The sequence below is a fragment of the Puma concolor genome, chromosome A1 (genome assembly GCF_028749965.1).
Source record: "Puma concolor isolate L17-30 chromosome A1, mPumCon1.1.hap2, whole genome shotgun sequence".
Classification (NCBI taxonomy): domain Eukaryota; kingdom Metazoa; phylum Chordata; class Mammalia; order Carnivora; family Felidae; genus Puma; species Puma concolor.
In genome coordinates, this window is record NC_141667.1 from 222,854,603 (window position 1) to 222,870,021 (window position 15,419).

Here is a 15,419-nt window from a genome sequence, read left to right on the forward strand (position 1 = left end):
CTGTACCTTCTGCTCATTTTTGCCATGGACCCAAAAATGCTCTAACACATGAAGTCTGTTCAAAACAAAAAAATATAAAAGAAATGATAGCATTAAAAATTTTTCAGCTAATGAAGAACATGAATGAAAGAAATTAAGTATCAGATGTGATATAGCTCCTATGTGTTTACACGTAACTTTTGGTAATTTAAAAGGCAGAGTTAGTGAAGGTGAAATGGAGACACAAATCAGTTGATTCTGATTTTTGTGAACAGGTCTGGTAAAAAGTGGGATTAAAAAAGATGTTGAATACAAGTAATAAAATGAAGTTTGAGTTTACTGTATTTGTGCATTTATCACTATGTCACTGAGAGCCCAAGTGCATAACTGAGATTTATCCAAAGACCAGAAGAAACTTATCAATAACTAATTAAGACCTAAAAGAAATGTGCACTGTTTCAGGATATCTGCTCAATGTTTTAGGTAAGTATATTAGTTGTTGACTATAATTAAGTCTTCTATTTTAATTTGGCAAGGACAAACAGTTAATATTATGAGAAAATAATTCCTTTACAAGAGAAAAGTAAATTAGATTGGAATAATCCATCTAAGGGAATAATCTCAATGAAAAAAAGAATGGTAAGATAAAAAGCCTTTTGGAAGACTCATTTGAACACCAGCGTTCCTTCTAGGAAGACTTAAGAAAATTCTCCCTATGGCCTATTGAAAAACTTCATTAAATGTGCTATTGAGACACTCATTTTTCTCATACCTATTAATGGAAATAAATACTTAATGGCATACCTCTTCCTCTTGGAGGGTTTTTTCATCAGAAATACATTGGTTTAAACTAATTTCAAATTTCACTCCTCTCTAGAAGAAAGCAAGGAAAATAATGTTAGTTTAGCAATCTAATAAAAGTGTTAAAATTACAACTCCTATTTGACATTACAGATACTAAAAACCGTTAGCTAAACATCACAAAATAAGGCAATTCCATAAAATAGTAGGGGGAAAAGTCCTGTAGGCAACCCAGATTGCAAGGTGTGCCCCCCCACCCCCCACAGCAAGCTGTTTAATATGACCCACAAGACCAAATGTTTATTACCTTAGCTTTACAGTTCTGTTCTGGAATGTTACTTTCCTTTATGGTCTGAACTCTAATTTGTTTCAAGTCTCTTTCAATATCCTGCAAGTTTAGAGAAAAATTAAAATCTAGCATATAACATTGATCAAACAATGATAGTTTCACAACCCCTGAATTCACAGCATGGTCTGTTTACATTACTTGACTTCTGGATTGAATCCAATGATTAATTTGAGCATCAAAACATGCCTTTGTAAAGGAAAGTTAACAATAATTCACTAAAAACTTGGACACAACATCCATTAACTTGAAATAGCAATACATTGTAGGCTGGCATTGCAATGGCAAAAATTCCATAATGTGACAATGCTTATCACTCTGGTCCAGTACAACTAATCTAATTCAAGAATATAATTTTGGCTACAGGATCCCTCCCTTAAGAGGCTTACGATTGTAACCAGGAAAACAAGTGCACTGCTCACAATAGTAAAAAGGAAGGAGAGGGCTCTAAAAATTGCTGGGCAATTTCAAAGAAGAGAAGATGACTGTGAAAGTAGATGACGAGACTGTCAAAGGAACAGGTGAGAGGTGAACTGTAAGTACTGGGCTTTCTTGGGATGCAGTCCGGGGCCCTCTGCCCCTCTCTTCCTCAGTGCAGGGTGTCAGCAGTTGCTATGGATTTAAGGGTCCTTATGCAAGGACCCTGAAATGTGCACCTCCAGGGATGCTCTTTCCTCCCCTCTGAGCTGCAGGCTCACCTACTTAACTGCCTACTTAGCATCATCTTCACCTTGACATTCATTCCACACATTCACACAGAGAACCCACCATGTGCCGGACACCGTCCTACACATTGGGTTAGTGCGGTGAATGTGACCAAAGATCCCTGCTGACATGGAACTTCCATTTTACTGCAATAACATAGGCACTAAGTAAGTTCAATTAGCAACTCGTTGCAGAAAGTGCTATGTGCTATGAAGGAAATCAAACAGGGTGACAGCACAGAAAAAGAGGAGAGGAGGAGAGTAATGCAGGAAAAGCCCGTCCTGGCATGTGATGGAATCCCTGGAATGATGTTGCACCTTGCATATGTGAAGGTCCGGGTGTGAGGAGCCCTGAAGCAGGCATGGAGTCCCTCAGATTTTCTCCAACTCCGTATGTCCAGAGTACAACCCCCCGCCACAACCTTGCTCCCCACTCTTCCCCATCTTAGTAAATGATATTTACTTTTAAGCCAGAAACACAGGAGTCTTTTTGGGGTGTGTGTGTGTGTGTGTGTGTGTGTGTGTGTGTGTGTGTGTGTTTTAATGCTCTCTTCTCTCCGCCATGTTACAGGAGGTCTCTATCATCTCTCCCTTAGAATTCAGTGCTGCCTCATCTGTAGGTACATTGCATACAGCAGGTGTTAGTTTGAATCATTAATCCCTGCTTCCCCTGCAGCCCTGGGAAGGGCACGTTTCTGCCTTGCAATATTACGAACTCTGAAACAGGATTGTGACTTTTGTATCTTACTGATTTTGTGAAGCTGCCTGTCTAGATTTGATTGTGGGGTCTGGTTGTCTCATTTGTACAAGAAGTGTCCTATGGCTTTATTTTCCTTAAAATACAACCATCTTAGACTCCTGAGCCCCATCCCCCCGAGTCGGTTCATGTTAGAGCTCCCCGGCATCACGTCGTGGAAGGTCCCAGCAAAACACTCGGGGAGCCTTTCAGTCTTCACCAACACTGGCCCCCCTCACCCACCCTTAACCAAGCCCTCGTGGCACCTTGAAGATAAAGGTGAAAGACCTCCCAGAAAGAAAAACAAACCTTCTTGGGAGCCATTTGATAATTCATCTCTGCCCAGTTCCCTCCTCCCACCAAAAACGTAAGGTTGAAGTAAAGACATTAACCATCAGATTTCTGACCAAGGTGTCTGAGACACCGATTCGAACACCATCCAGAAAGCTGAACTCTTATACACACACACGAGAGTCCTTCTCACACATGGCTGCACACTAAATCACCCAGCCGGCTTCTGAAAACAGAATGCCTGGGCCCCACCCCAGACCATCTGGGGGTAGAGTCTAGGTGTTGAGTTATTAAGAACTTTCGCACACAGCTCTCCTGAACAGTGAGGGGTAAGAACTTCCGGCCTAGAGGAGCACCTGGGTGGCTCAGTCAGTTGAGCACTGACTCTTGGTTTTGGCTCAGTTCATCATCTCATGGTTCGTGGGTTAGAGCCCCAAATCGGGGCCTGAAGCCTGCTCCGGATTCTGTGTCTCCATCTCTCTGTGCCCTTCCCCCACACATGCTCTGTCTCTCTCTCTCGAAATTAAATAAACGTAAAAAAAAAAAAAAAAAAAAAAAAAAAGAACGCCCAGGCTAGAGCCACCTCACTGGGAAACACATTATCACCTACTAATAACCATCACCTGTACAGGAGCTTCTTCCTGAGGTGCTTCTTGGGGGATGGGCAGGTCACTTTTCTTCACTAAATAGGTTTTATAACCTATTTTTGAGTCCTCCTAAAAATACAAATTACACACAGTCAACAGGAGTGGTTCTCAGTCAGTTCTGAGGTCCACATTGTGAATCGCGGCCAGTTTTGAGTGGGATCTAGTGAGGAAACGCTCCACTCCCACTGCGCAGGCGCCATCGGCGGGAATGGCTGCACAGCGCTCTCCTTCCCGCTCCTTCCCCCTTCCTCCATCCCCCTACCCGGTGGCCGCCTCAGCATCCCCCACCAACATCTTTCCCCACACGCATCTTTCCTGGTCTTTCTAGAAAAGTCTGCTCTCTGTCTTCCTGGACTCAGGTTTCCCATCACAGACCTGCCTTAAAAACAAGGCAGATGATCACTCAAAACCCCCCACCGTTAACCAAGCCTCTGCTCTAGAAAGAACCATCTCCAACCCTCCCCGCTCCAGCTCCCCCAGTCCTGCGTGAACCTCTTTGTGGTTCCTGCAGAATGCCCTCCCCGTCAGCTCTGTCTCTCCAAACTCTGCTCCTCTTCTCAGAGCAGATTAGATCCCACCTCCGTTCTTCCATGAAAACTCTCACGGGCTCATCTACTCCTGTGCACAAGGCTTAACTATATTCAGTCTTACTCGATCACTGCTCATACATGCCGTATCTTTCCAACTCTTTTGAGAAGTACGTATGTTAGAAGAGTAGAGGTTTCAGAATCAGATATTTAGTCTGCCTGGTAATATCTAAGTGACTTTGGGTGAGTTATTTAACTTCTCTATTATGGGGAGTAAAGTGAGATAAAGTGTGTGAAGACTGTAGTTCAGAGCCCCGTACGTATAACTGAATTGTACCACATGCTCACTTCATTTGTATTAATTCATCTATATGCACTCGGGGGTGGGGGAGAGGGGAAAAAGAAACCAAGTCCAGGAGTGTGGCCAGTTCCGCTCATGAGCATGAGCCGGGGGCCAGCTGTATCCTCAGCCGGCCTCAGAACCTCAGGCCTCTCAGCATTCCAGGGCAGTGAGGGTGGTCCACTGGTTAAACATTCGTGTGTTTTTCATGCAACATGGTCTACAAACACAGGCTAGCTATCTCATCTGGAGCTCTACTGAAAAAGCAGTGATCTGAGAGATGGAAGATCTGAGAGATGGATCTCTCTCTCAGAGATCTGAGAGATCCAAAGTGGCGCCTTTAAGAGATTTTCAAGAATCATCTTGACTGCACTCAAATGTGGCCTGATACAGGCTTTCAAACCTCACCCCTGCATATGAGGCTATTCCAGCATTGCTGAATTCAATAAGTGCTCATCTTTTTTCCTATCTTATGGGCCTGGACTTACCTTCTGCTTCTAACCTAGTTCTGGTGTAAAGTCAATCAGTATTGACTAATTCACGAGGCAGACAACGAACAGGTATTTTTAAGGATGGCCGTTCCTAACAGAATCTCAGATACCCTCACCATCGTGTGTAGTCTCAAGTAAACCATATTAAAAGTTTCAGTTAGATCTGTTAGCTTTCCCATTAAAAGGTTGCATGATAATATTTTCTAATTGCCATGAGGAGAACGCTGCTTTTGAAACCCTGCTCGCTTTAGGTAGATCGAAATCAGTAGTACCATATTTCCTTAGGGAGAAAAATGTATTCACCTCTAGTTCACTCCCCATCTTCTTTCTAATTTCCTTCATGTCATTGTGGTACTGTTGGCGTATTTCCTCTAGCTGCTTCCAATACTCCTGGAAAGCAATCCCAATTCAAAAGGTTGAAATGTTGGTGAACAACTGAACAAAGTAATCTCTTATACAGCCTACGATTTAAAGAATGTGTGACAAACAGTAAGAATCAGAAAACCCATTGTTCCTAAAGATGATAATCTATGTCTTAGCTGTGGTACTTCCCTCCCTGTGACTTTGATGGGGTGGCTTGGGGTGATCTCACTTTTATATATAACCCTAACTGTGCTCATGACATACAATTACTTCATATATCCACTTTTATGCGTTGAGTTTTACCCCCCTAGAAAAGCTATTTTGGGTCCTAACCTCCAGTACCTCAGAATGTGACCTTATTTGGAAATAGTGTCACTGCGGATATAGCTGGTTAAGCTAAGATGTGGTCATACTGGAGTAGAGCGGATCCCTAACCCAACATGAGGGGGGGGTCCTTTTTTTTTTTTTTAATTTTTTTTTTTTCAACGTTTATTTATTTTTGGGACAGAGAGAGACAGAGCATGAACGGGGGAGGGGCAGAGAGAGAGGGAGACACAGAATCAGAAACAGGCTCCAGGCTCTGAGCCATCAGCCCAGAGCCCGACGCGGGGCTCGAACTCCCGGACCGCGAGATCGTGACCTGGCTGAAGTCGGTCGCTTAACCGACTGCGCCACCCAGGCGCCCCAAGGGGGGGGGGGGGTCCTTTAAAGAAGAAAGCCACGTGAAGGCAGAGACACTGAGAGAGAATGCCATGTGTTGACGGCAGAGAATGAGTCATGCGGCTGTAAGCCAAGGAATGTCAAAGATTCCTGACAAGCCACCAGAAGTGGGCAAGAAGCAAAGGATTCCCCTACAGCTCTCAGAGGGAGCATGGCCCTGCCGCCATCTTGACTTTGGACTTCCAGCTTCCGGAACTGGGAGACAATACATGTCTGTTGTATTACACCATCCAGTTTGTTGTACTTTGTGAAGGCAGCCCCAGAAAGCGAATACATATTTCAAAAATGTTAATGATGGGTGGTTACTTTATCAATCCAAGGTAAAAAGCCTTATGAAGTTCACCACATCACATTCTCCGAGGAGGTGAAATATGTGTCTCTGTAACCCCTCGAACTCCCAGCATGGAGGTTCACAGGAGTGTGTCCAACAAGTACTGGGCAAGGGAGCTCCGCCTTTCAGGTGTACTGTTGGGACACTAAAAGTAATATACAGAACAGCATAAAAGACAATGGCAAGTACAGTGGGAGCCCGGGAATTAATTTTTTTTTTCAACGTTTATTTATTTTTGGGACAGAGAGAGACAGAGCATGAACGGGGGAGGGGCAGAGAGAGAGGGAGACACAGAATCGGAAACAGGCTCCAGGCTCTGAGCCATCAGCCCAGAGCCCGACGCGGGGCTCGAACTCCCGGACCGCGAGATCGTGACCTGGCTGAAGTCGGACGCTTAACCAACTGCGCCACCCAGGCGCCCCTAGGGAGCCCGGGAATTAGACTGCTTCTAACCTGTTCCTTCATTTTGTTTCTCCTGATCTGCAGCTCCTGGAATCTAGACTCTTCTCCATTACTTCTTAGCTCTTGTCTCTGGTTGTGATTTGGCTCAGCAGAAGATGGACGAAGACCCTATCAATCGAATGAAATAATTTTATTTTATTTTTTATTAAAAAAATTTTTTTAACGTTTATTTATTTTTGAGACAGAGAGAGACAGAGCATGAACGGGGGAGGGTCAGAGAGAGGGAGACACAGAATCTGAAACAGGCTCCAGGCTCTGAGCTGTCAGCACAGAGCCTGACGCAGGGCTCGAACTCACGGACCGTGATATCATGACCTGAGCTGAAGTCGGACATTTAACCGACTGAGCCACCCAGGTGCCCCTCAAATGAAATAATTTTAAAGCATATTTGCATCTCAGAAACATCTTCTCATTTGACCTTTTTCTTTAAACAAGAATTATATTGTGAATAAAACTCACTATTTGGGATGAGCAGAATTTTCTTAATTTAAATATGAAATACTTAAAAAGTAAAGAAATTTAGGGGCGCCTGGGTGGCGCAGTCGGTTAAGCGTCCGACTTCAGCCAGGTCACGATCTCGCGGTCCGTGAGTTCGAGCCCCGCGTCGGGCTCTGGGCTGATGGCTCAGAGCCTGGAGCCTGTTTCCGATTCTGTGTCTCCCTCTCTCTCTGCCCCTCCCCCGTTCATGCTCTGTCTCTCTCTGTCCCAAAAATAAATAAAAAACGTTGAAAAAAAAAATTTTTTTTAAAAAAAGTAAAGAAATTTAATAAAGCCACTTATGTTGTTATCCTAAGCAATCAATATTTTATGCTACCATGTGAGACACCCAGATTCATTTTCTGAACTGGTAAACTATGATTGTGAAATTAAAGTTCTGTAAAAGTTGAGCCATCACTGGAGCATCAGGTTAGGTAGGGGAACAGAACTAGAGCTTTTGAGTAGTTCAAAGTAAGAGTAATAGAAATAGAATGCATATCCAGCCTTCACCCCGGAACTCTGACACTAAAGAATAAAGGTTAAACTTTAAAAAGCTAACTTTCATTTCAAATAAAATACAATAGTCACTTTTTAAAAGATGTGTAGTATTCTAATAAAATAGAATCAAAGAATTGTAGCACTGAAAGGGACCTCAAAGCTCATCTACTCCCAAACTGTCACTTATAAAAAGGAAACCGAGGCTCAGAGAGGTTGTATGACCTGCCTAAGGTCACACAGCAAGGGACAGAGCCAGGAAAGAAACCAGGCCGCCCAAGCTCTGATTCAAGCCTATTCCCATTATTCTTCTTTAACTATTAGGGGGCACCTGGTTGGCTCAGTCAGTTGAGGGTCCAACTCTTGATTTCATCTCAGGTCATGATCCCAGGGTCGTGGGATCAAGCCCCACATAGGGCTCCATGCTGAGCATGGCGCCTGTGTAAGATCCTCTTTCTCTCTCCCTCTGCCCCTCTCCCCTGCTCACTCTCTCTCTCTCTCTCTCTCTAAAGTAACAAAAGAAAATAAAAATAAAAATTGGAGAAGGTGGAGAGTAGTCTTCATCTTCTATGCAGAATGCACTTGGACATAAGGACCCATGAATATCTGTGAACAGGAAGTTCCTGATTGCCTCTGACGATTGGTATTTTACTTACCAACTGCTTTTCCACTTTCAACTTATACTGTTGAGCTTCAAATCTCCTCTGAAGGTATTCAGCAGGCCTTAGAAAATAAAAATGTTCAGCTTGAGTAGAAACTTTTACTAGACTTAGGCACCAATTTGAAGAGTGGATTTTCAATTTAGGAATGTGATTCACAGTTCACCTGTGGCCTAAAGTTCTGAGTTCAAGAAGTGGTTCAGAGTTACAGAATGCATTCTGTGGACTCAGGAAGAAAAGGAAGCAAAGAGAACTGTACCAATTGGGGATACAGGAGAGGATAAAACAGAAACATATTCTGATGCAGTGATTTTTCTTCAGGACAGGATCAGTCCATCCATGGTCTACAATATATTGGAGGGAAAAAGAAAAATCCATACCATGATATTCTCACGCTTTGGGCAGGCATCTGACTGATGGCCTTGCACCCCTGATTTGACTGCCAGTTGCCCGTCCATTTCCTGCACTACACTCTGAGCTCCATGACGCCATGGTTGTGTGCCATTCCTGTACCTCTAGAGGCTCTTCATGCTGGCGCACAAATGAAAGATCCCAGGAAAATACATGCTGAATTTTCAATATGTCTTTTTAATATGTCTCAAATGATAATCTGATTACAATTCAATTGTTATTGATTAATATTAATAATTTCTTTGGAAAATAACATACATACATGTTCATGGTTCCATGAAAAAGAAGACAAGCTACATCAGATTTGAGATGAAAAAGAGCAAAAGAAACTCTGACTCGAGTATTCAAGATGAAGAGTTTGGAAGTTCCTCTTGGGTTATTTGTTTTAGGAAAATTTGGAAGGGCTTCAGAATAAATGTTGATATATCAAGATATTTTCAGAGGACCAAAGCTTAACTAAGATTCTGACATTACCATTGACCTGGTGATGGACTGTGGCTTTCTTCCTGTTTATAATTCTCCTCCACTCCAGAATCTTTTGGAGGAACACAGTGGTAACTTGGTTCATGAGTTCTCTTCCGCAACACGTCAAGTTGAGCATAATAATAATCATAATGACCACAGAGTGCAGGAAGTTTGGGCCTTTCTACCATTTTTATCTGAAGGATCAAAAAGAAGAGGAAGGATTTTGAAGACACATAATTAAAATCTCTAATAATTGACAGTTTGATGGTGACCATAGCTAAGACAAGGCACTGAAGGTATGTTTTTGTTTTTTTGCTCTAGACTAGTTTTGAGAGGTAAATAATCTTAGAATCCCCAAATCCTGGAACTGGAAAATACTTGAGAAGTCTAAGTACTATAGCACAGTAGTTTATCATTTTATTAAGGTGTGAATAGGAATCTTGCATACGTCATGATTGGTCTACCAAAAATACTTAGCTAGTGAGTATGCCTAGTCAACCCAAGATCTGAAACTAAACTCAGAATTATTACTTTATATTTTTATAAGCTTATTTACATCTTGCTGTACTTTATGGGGGAACAAATGGTATTGTGCCCACGGATTTGGGGATTCGCAACATTTTTAGGTTCTGATAAATTGACTAAATACAAAATGTCATCATGACTTGAAGGAAAGAAAATGCTGAATCATTCAGTCCTTCTTCCCAAGTAAACACAAGGAAAGTCATGTAACAGCTGCCACAGGCATATTATCACCCCAAGCTACATCTCACCACCCTTCCCAAACAAAACAGAATGGTAGGAGAACCAGAAACAAGTGTTTGTCTTGGAGTTAAGTAAAGGCCACTGAGCTATAAGACAAGAACAAGGCCAAATTAACACATGAAAACCAGTCAGGACCCTGTTGCTGAACAGCAAACTAGGGTCAATTTAACGTTAACCAGGACAATTCTGCCTACTGAACAGATGATAACAAAAGAGTAAAAGAAGTTCAAACCATTGGAAAGGACTAGAACTGGTAGCTGGAAATATAAATACCCAAACAAATGGTTTAAACTGAAATTTCCTCACTGTGAAGAAGTAACACACTATCTCCTCTGTTCTTCTTAATGCTGTGTGGTTCATATATATGGTAATTGAACCACATCGAATTGTAGATATTGGATGATTTTTAACTTACAAAAAATGGCAACTTCATATGGTTTTATTTAGATATTAAAATAAGTGTATAAATTCTGGTTTATTAGTCTAAACATAAATTATGTATTCATTTTAAAAATCTTTTAAAGTATGACTTATGTTTCTTAGTTTTGCAATTTTACCTATATATAACCCCAAACAAGGTCCTACTAATGACTTGTTGAAGAATGTCTAGAAATAGACAAGTATTGGAAGAAGATTAACAGCTTCTTTAGGGTTTTGTCTAAAACCCCAAATGGTAATGAGAACACCACAGGTGGTCCCTGTGGAGACCCACTCACTCATTCCATTCCATTAGCAGAAACCTTCAATGGATTGATTAGAAAAACATCAACTTGTTCTCCTAACTTAATCTATCCTTGAATCTTTTAGATGTTTTCTCTCTCCTAGGAGTCTGCTACAGAGTATTCTAAATCACAACATACTTTTAAATTTATTTTTTTAAGTTTATTTGTTTATTTTTGTAGTAATCTCCACACCCAACGTGGGGCTTGAACTCATTACTCTGAGATCAAGAGTCACGTGTTTTTCCGACTGAGACAGCCAGGTGCCCCGACTTTTAAATTTCTTTAATAAAGTTAAACCACGGTCTATCAAATGAAGAACAATAATTTAATAAACAGTTTCAAAATCTACCTATAAACCACACATTTTCTAAAATGTCTATATAGCAAGTAAACCTGAGTAAACGTATCTCCAAATGGTCCTCTAATTATACCATAAGCCTTCTTTAAAAATACAATTCTTCAACTAAAAGACAATAGCCATTTAATCATTTATATACCAGAAGCATTTCACTAGCATCAACTAAGAGATTCAATGCTCTGCTAATGTGGATTCAGATAAATAAGCATAAAGAATCTCTAGGAAAAAAATCACTGATTATATAATAAAAGTTTCTCAATTATACATAACACGTTAGAATTAAGAGAACGAAATGCATATGTCTGGGGCTCCTGGGTGGCTCAGTTGGTAATGCATCTGACTCTTGATCTCAGGTCAGGTCTTGATCTCAGGGTCATGAGTTCAAGCCCTGCACTGGGCTCCACGCAGGCATGGAGCCTACTTTAAAGAAAAAAAAAAGCATAATGTTTTCTGCAGTTATGCTACTCACTTGTTTTATATAGAAAAATGCTATTTCTTTAAATAAATTAAAGATTTTTGAGTTGTAAAAGGAAAACTAAAACTAGTACATAGACTACTTATAAGAAATTACAGCATTGTTTTTAAAAATATAATAACTAGAAGTTATCTAATGAGATACCACTTGAATGCTCATCACAGAATAATTTTACTGAAAGTACAAAATAAGGAGACTCCAAAGTAATGAGCTTGTACTTCACCAACATATGCAAGTAGATCCATAGAACACGCTACCTGCTAACAAACTAGAGAAAGGGTTTAGTACGACTTACGGCTATGGGCTTCTGGGCTCCAGCTGGTGGTCTCCATTCATTTCTATGTAATATTTCCTTCCTTTTAACAGGCACTGATATCCTTGATCTTGGTAGGCACTTTGCCTGGAATCTCGCTTTCTGTATTTTAGAATCTTATTTAACCAAAATAAAACAACTTCAATTTCTTTAAAATGTTCGCATTTTAGTATCGATGCTTGTGAGAGTATAAACATAAGGGACATATCGTAACACAGTAAGCTCACTTTAGCCAGAGATATTTAGACCCAGTGGGAGAAGTGCTGATGGAAAACCACCATGCATTTAAAAAAATGCTTATTTATTTTGAGAGAGAGAGGCACAGGAAGGGAGAGAGGATCCCAAGCAGGCTCCACGCTGTCAGTGCAGAGCCCGACACGGGGCTCAATCCCACGAACTGTGAGATCACGACCTGAGCCCAGATTAAGAGTTGGACGCTTAAGTGACTGAGCCACCCAGGCGCCCCACACCATGTTTTTTCTTTGAACAGAGAAAACCATTCTATCCAGGGTTCCTTCACATATTTCTAGTAATATATAACACTACTTTTAAAAAATTAGGGATTAATGCTAACATTTACAGAGACAGCATGCATCAGATATGTACAAGTAATAACCAGATATGTACAATAATCAGACATGTACAAGTAATAATCAGATATGTACAAGTAATTACATATAGTCATCACAGCTTGGGTTATAGGCCACATCACTCACGCCACATTGTAGTTTTCAGTGTATGAGCAGGTTTCTAACATGTCTGTGTTTGTCACCATCAGGCTTTTTTCCTGTTTTCCTTTCTTTCTTATATTAGAAATGTGGACAGCATGCTTTTTCTCACCCTCCACTTATCCACTTTTGAAATGTCCTCAATCTAGGCCCACACATAACTACACCAGACCAAATTACACATGGCAGGGGGACTCATTCACTCTTCTTCCCTTGACAACTTTCCTCAAATTCAGTTTCTCTATCACAGTAGATAGATTTCCCTGACTCCTTGGGGAGATTTTCTCCTCCTCTTCACCCTTTCAGTTCAGACATTTGGTTATGACTAAGTCTATGCTGCTCTTATTTCACAACATCAGTGACATTAGTAATTTTGTCTTCTTTAATGTCTTTCTCTCTCTCTCTCTCTCTCTCTCACACACACACACACACACACACACACACACACACATGCACAGAGCACATCATCAGCTGACTCCTGAACCACCACTAAAATTGTTTTTCTATTGATCATGACCATAAAGTATTACCTGCTTCCTTCAGGGGTCATATAATAAAGATCACACTATTACCAATTATGTCTGAGGTACTAACTTCAGCTCTAAGGGGCCTTTGCAAGAGAATTCCGAATCACCAGTCTATCCTCTCTGTTTTTAAAAAATAAGCTTCAACTCATTGTCCCAGGCCTGTCTGTGAACCTTCTCTTACTGTCTCTTTCCTATGCAAAAGTTAGGTTAGGATTCTATTTCTTTTTTTTTTTAATTTTTTTAAACTTATTTATTTATTTTGAGAGAGAGAGAGAGAGAGAGAACATGCTGGGGAGGGGCAGAAAGGAGGAGAGATAGAATCTCAAGCAGGCTTTACACCATCAGCATACAGCCCGGTGTGGGGTTCGAACTCACAAACTGTGAGATCATGACGTAAGCCAAGATCAAGAGTCAGACGCTTAACTGACTGCACCGCCCAGGCACCCCAGGATTCTACTTCTTCAAGTGTCTCTTTATTCGTAAATCCACTGCTTCTTGAAGTTTCCTAACTAATGAGAAGAGAGGACATAAGTCATCCAGATCATGCGTCGGCTAGATATACAGGCACCACCATTAGTCACCATTCAACAAGATGATTTTTCTCCTGCTTCCACTACTCATATTCTTTAAACATCCATATTCAGTGTATTTGGTGGAATTTCCGTACTAATGTTGCCAGCCATATATCCCAACTCACTGTGTGAGATGCACATAAGACAGGTGTTTTGATCACACGGTCAAATCGTTCTTACCTTGGATCCCCTTCCCTGGAGGTTGAGAAGCCAATGATCTTGCTTTATGAGTGATGCTGTGATTGAATTCCTCGTGCATGACCTAAGATGAAACACACGTGTCAAGGACTTGCTAACCAAAATCTCTGTCAACATCCACACAGAATCACCTCAGAGCTCACCTCAGGAGTCAAGTATCTGGCAATAAGATTCTCTAAAAATGGCCTTTTCAAAATGGAATTAATAGATGGCCGATCTCGGGGAGAGACTTCGAAGAGCTGAGATATCAAGGCCTGCAGGTCATGGGAAAACCTCGGGGATATTGGGGCAAAATGTGCTTGACAAATCTTCAGAACCAGCTGGTGTAAGTTGTTACCCTCAAACTGGAAGGACAAGGAATAACGATCCTAAATCAGAGAAGAATTCAGTACTTGCATGTAAAGTAATACTAAGAAACAAAACAGAGTTTCCAGCAGGTGCTCACCACCTGTGCCCCCATCGGCGGGCACGCTGCAGGGACACACTCTCACACTTGGGGTGGGGCCCTCTGCCTGTTGCCCTCAGATTCCTGCACTCCAGAACTGGGGGTGCTAGAACTGACCGCCCTTCCCTTTTCCGGCTGAGGGGCCCTTGTGAAAGCAGTCCCTTTGCCTTTGCCCAATCCGGACTTTTTAAATAAACAAAGTGGAATTTGAATCTCAAAAAAAAAAAAAAAAATGCAAAAGCAAAAAACAATGTTTTAAAGCTTCATTTGGAAGCACAATAGTCCACCCTAAATTGTTGTCATCAACTAATACTTCATGAGTCGGTATTATAGGTAGTTACCCAATGTGATGTCATGTTACGTAAAACAAGGTTTTTTTAGTTTTAATTTTTCCTTATTATCAAAATAATATTGATTCATTCTAAAAAACGAGAAGGTATAGGAAGCTACAAAGAGGGCAGGTACATATGATTTTCCCGGCCAGCGGTATATTTCCTTCTAGTCTTTTTAAAAATAATGTTTATTGGGGAGCCTGCCTGGCTCAGTGCGGGGTTGTGAGTTCAAGCCCCATGTTGGGCATAGAGCTTACGTTAAAAAAGAAAGAAAGAAAGAAAGAAAGAAAAAGTAAAATAATGTTTACAGAGTTGAGGTCATAATAACATGAAATTTTACATCTTGCTTTCTAAATTAGTATGACATAAACATTTCCTCAAAAATTCCTCATGAACCAGAAAACTTTCCATTTTGTGAAGTCATTGGTTTATTTACACATAATAATAATGCTCAGCAGCCTGGAGTGGCTGTAAAGATCCAGTTTTGATCAGGCCCCTACTAGCTGTGTGGCCATTGACAATAATAGTAATAATTAATAATAAGAGTAATAACAGCAGAAAAGAGTTAACACAGCAGGTTAAGGACTGCTCTCCTTAGAAGAACCTGCTTATTATATTGCACCTTGGCTGGCATCTGGGAACTCACATTGCAGGAGAGTTCCCACCACTCTCTAAATATTCAGAGTGGCTTTCTTTGCCTATACCACTTGTGCAAATAATATGGTTTACACTGAACACC

At 41.1% G+C, this 15,419-nt stretch overlaps 1 protein-coding gene and 1 long non-coding RNA gene across 7 annotated transcripts in view; one reads left to right on the forward strand and one right to left on the reverse strand.

Annotated features, from left to right (window-relative positions):
* Positions 1 to 15,419, reverse strand: part of NEK5 (NIMA related kinase 5) — a 62,036-nt gene that overhangs the window by 23,277 nt on the left and 23,340 nt on the right. For 5 of the 6 annotated variants that reach the window (XM_086712809.1, XM_086712797.1, XM_025924045.2 and 2 more), the window contains 10 exons: positions 14,047 to 14,247; positions 13,886 to 13,967; positions 11,861 to 11,994; positions 9,255 to 9,439; positions 8,367 to 8,433; positions 6,730 to 6,846; positions 5,166 to 5,252; positions 3,481 to 3,573; positions 1,088 to 1,168; positions 784 to 852 (listed from right to left, as the gene is read on the reverse strand). In XM_086712809.1, the coding sequence (XP_086568935.1) occupies positions 784 to 852; positions 1,088 to 1,168; positions 3,481 to 3,573; positions 5,166 to 5,252; positions 6,730 to 6,846; positions 8,367 to 8,433; positions 9,255 to 9,439; positions 11,861 to 11,994; positions 13,886 to 13,967; positions 14,047 to 14,247 (1,116 nt within the window). The remainder of the gene's footprint in view (positions 1 to 783; positions 853 to 1,087; positions 1,169 to 3,480; positions 3,574 to 5,165; positions 5,253 to 6,729; positions 6,847 to 8,366; positions 8,434 to 9,254; positions 9,440 to 11,860; positions 11,995 to 13,885; positions 13,968 to 14,046; positions 14,248 to 15,419) is intronic. The other variant, XM_086712813.1, reaches the window with a different exon arrangement.
* Positions 68 to 7,218, forward strand: LOC147584798 (uncharacterized). The gene is made up of 3 exons (XR_015253489.1): positions 68 to 462; positions 1,493 to 1,647; positions 6,763 to 7,218. It is a non-coding gene; the product is annotated as an uncharacterized LOC147584798 (long non-coding RNA).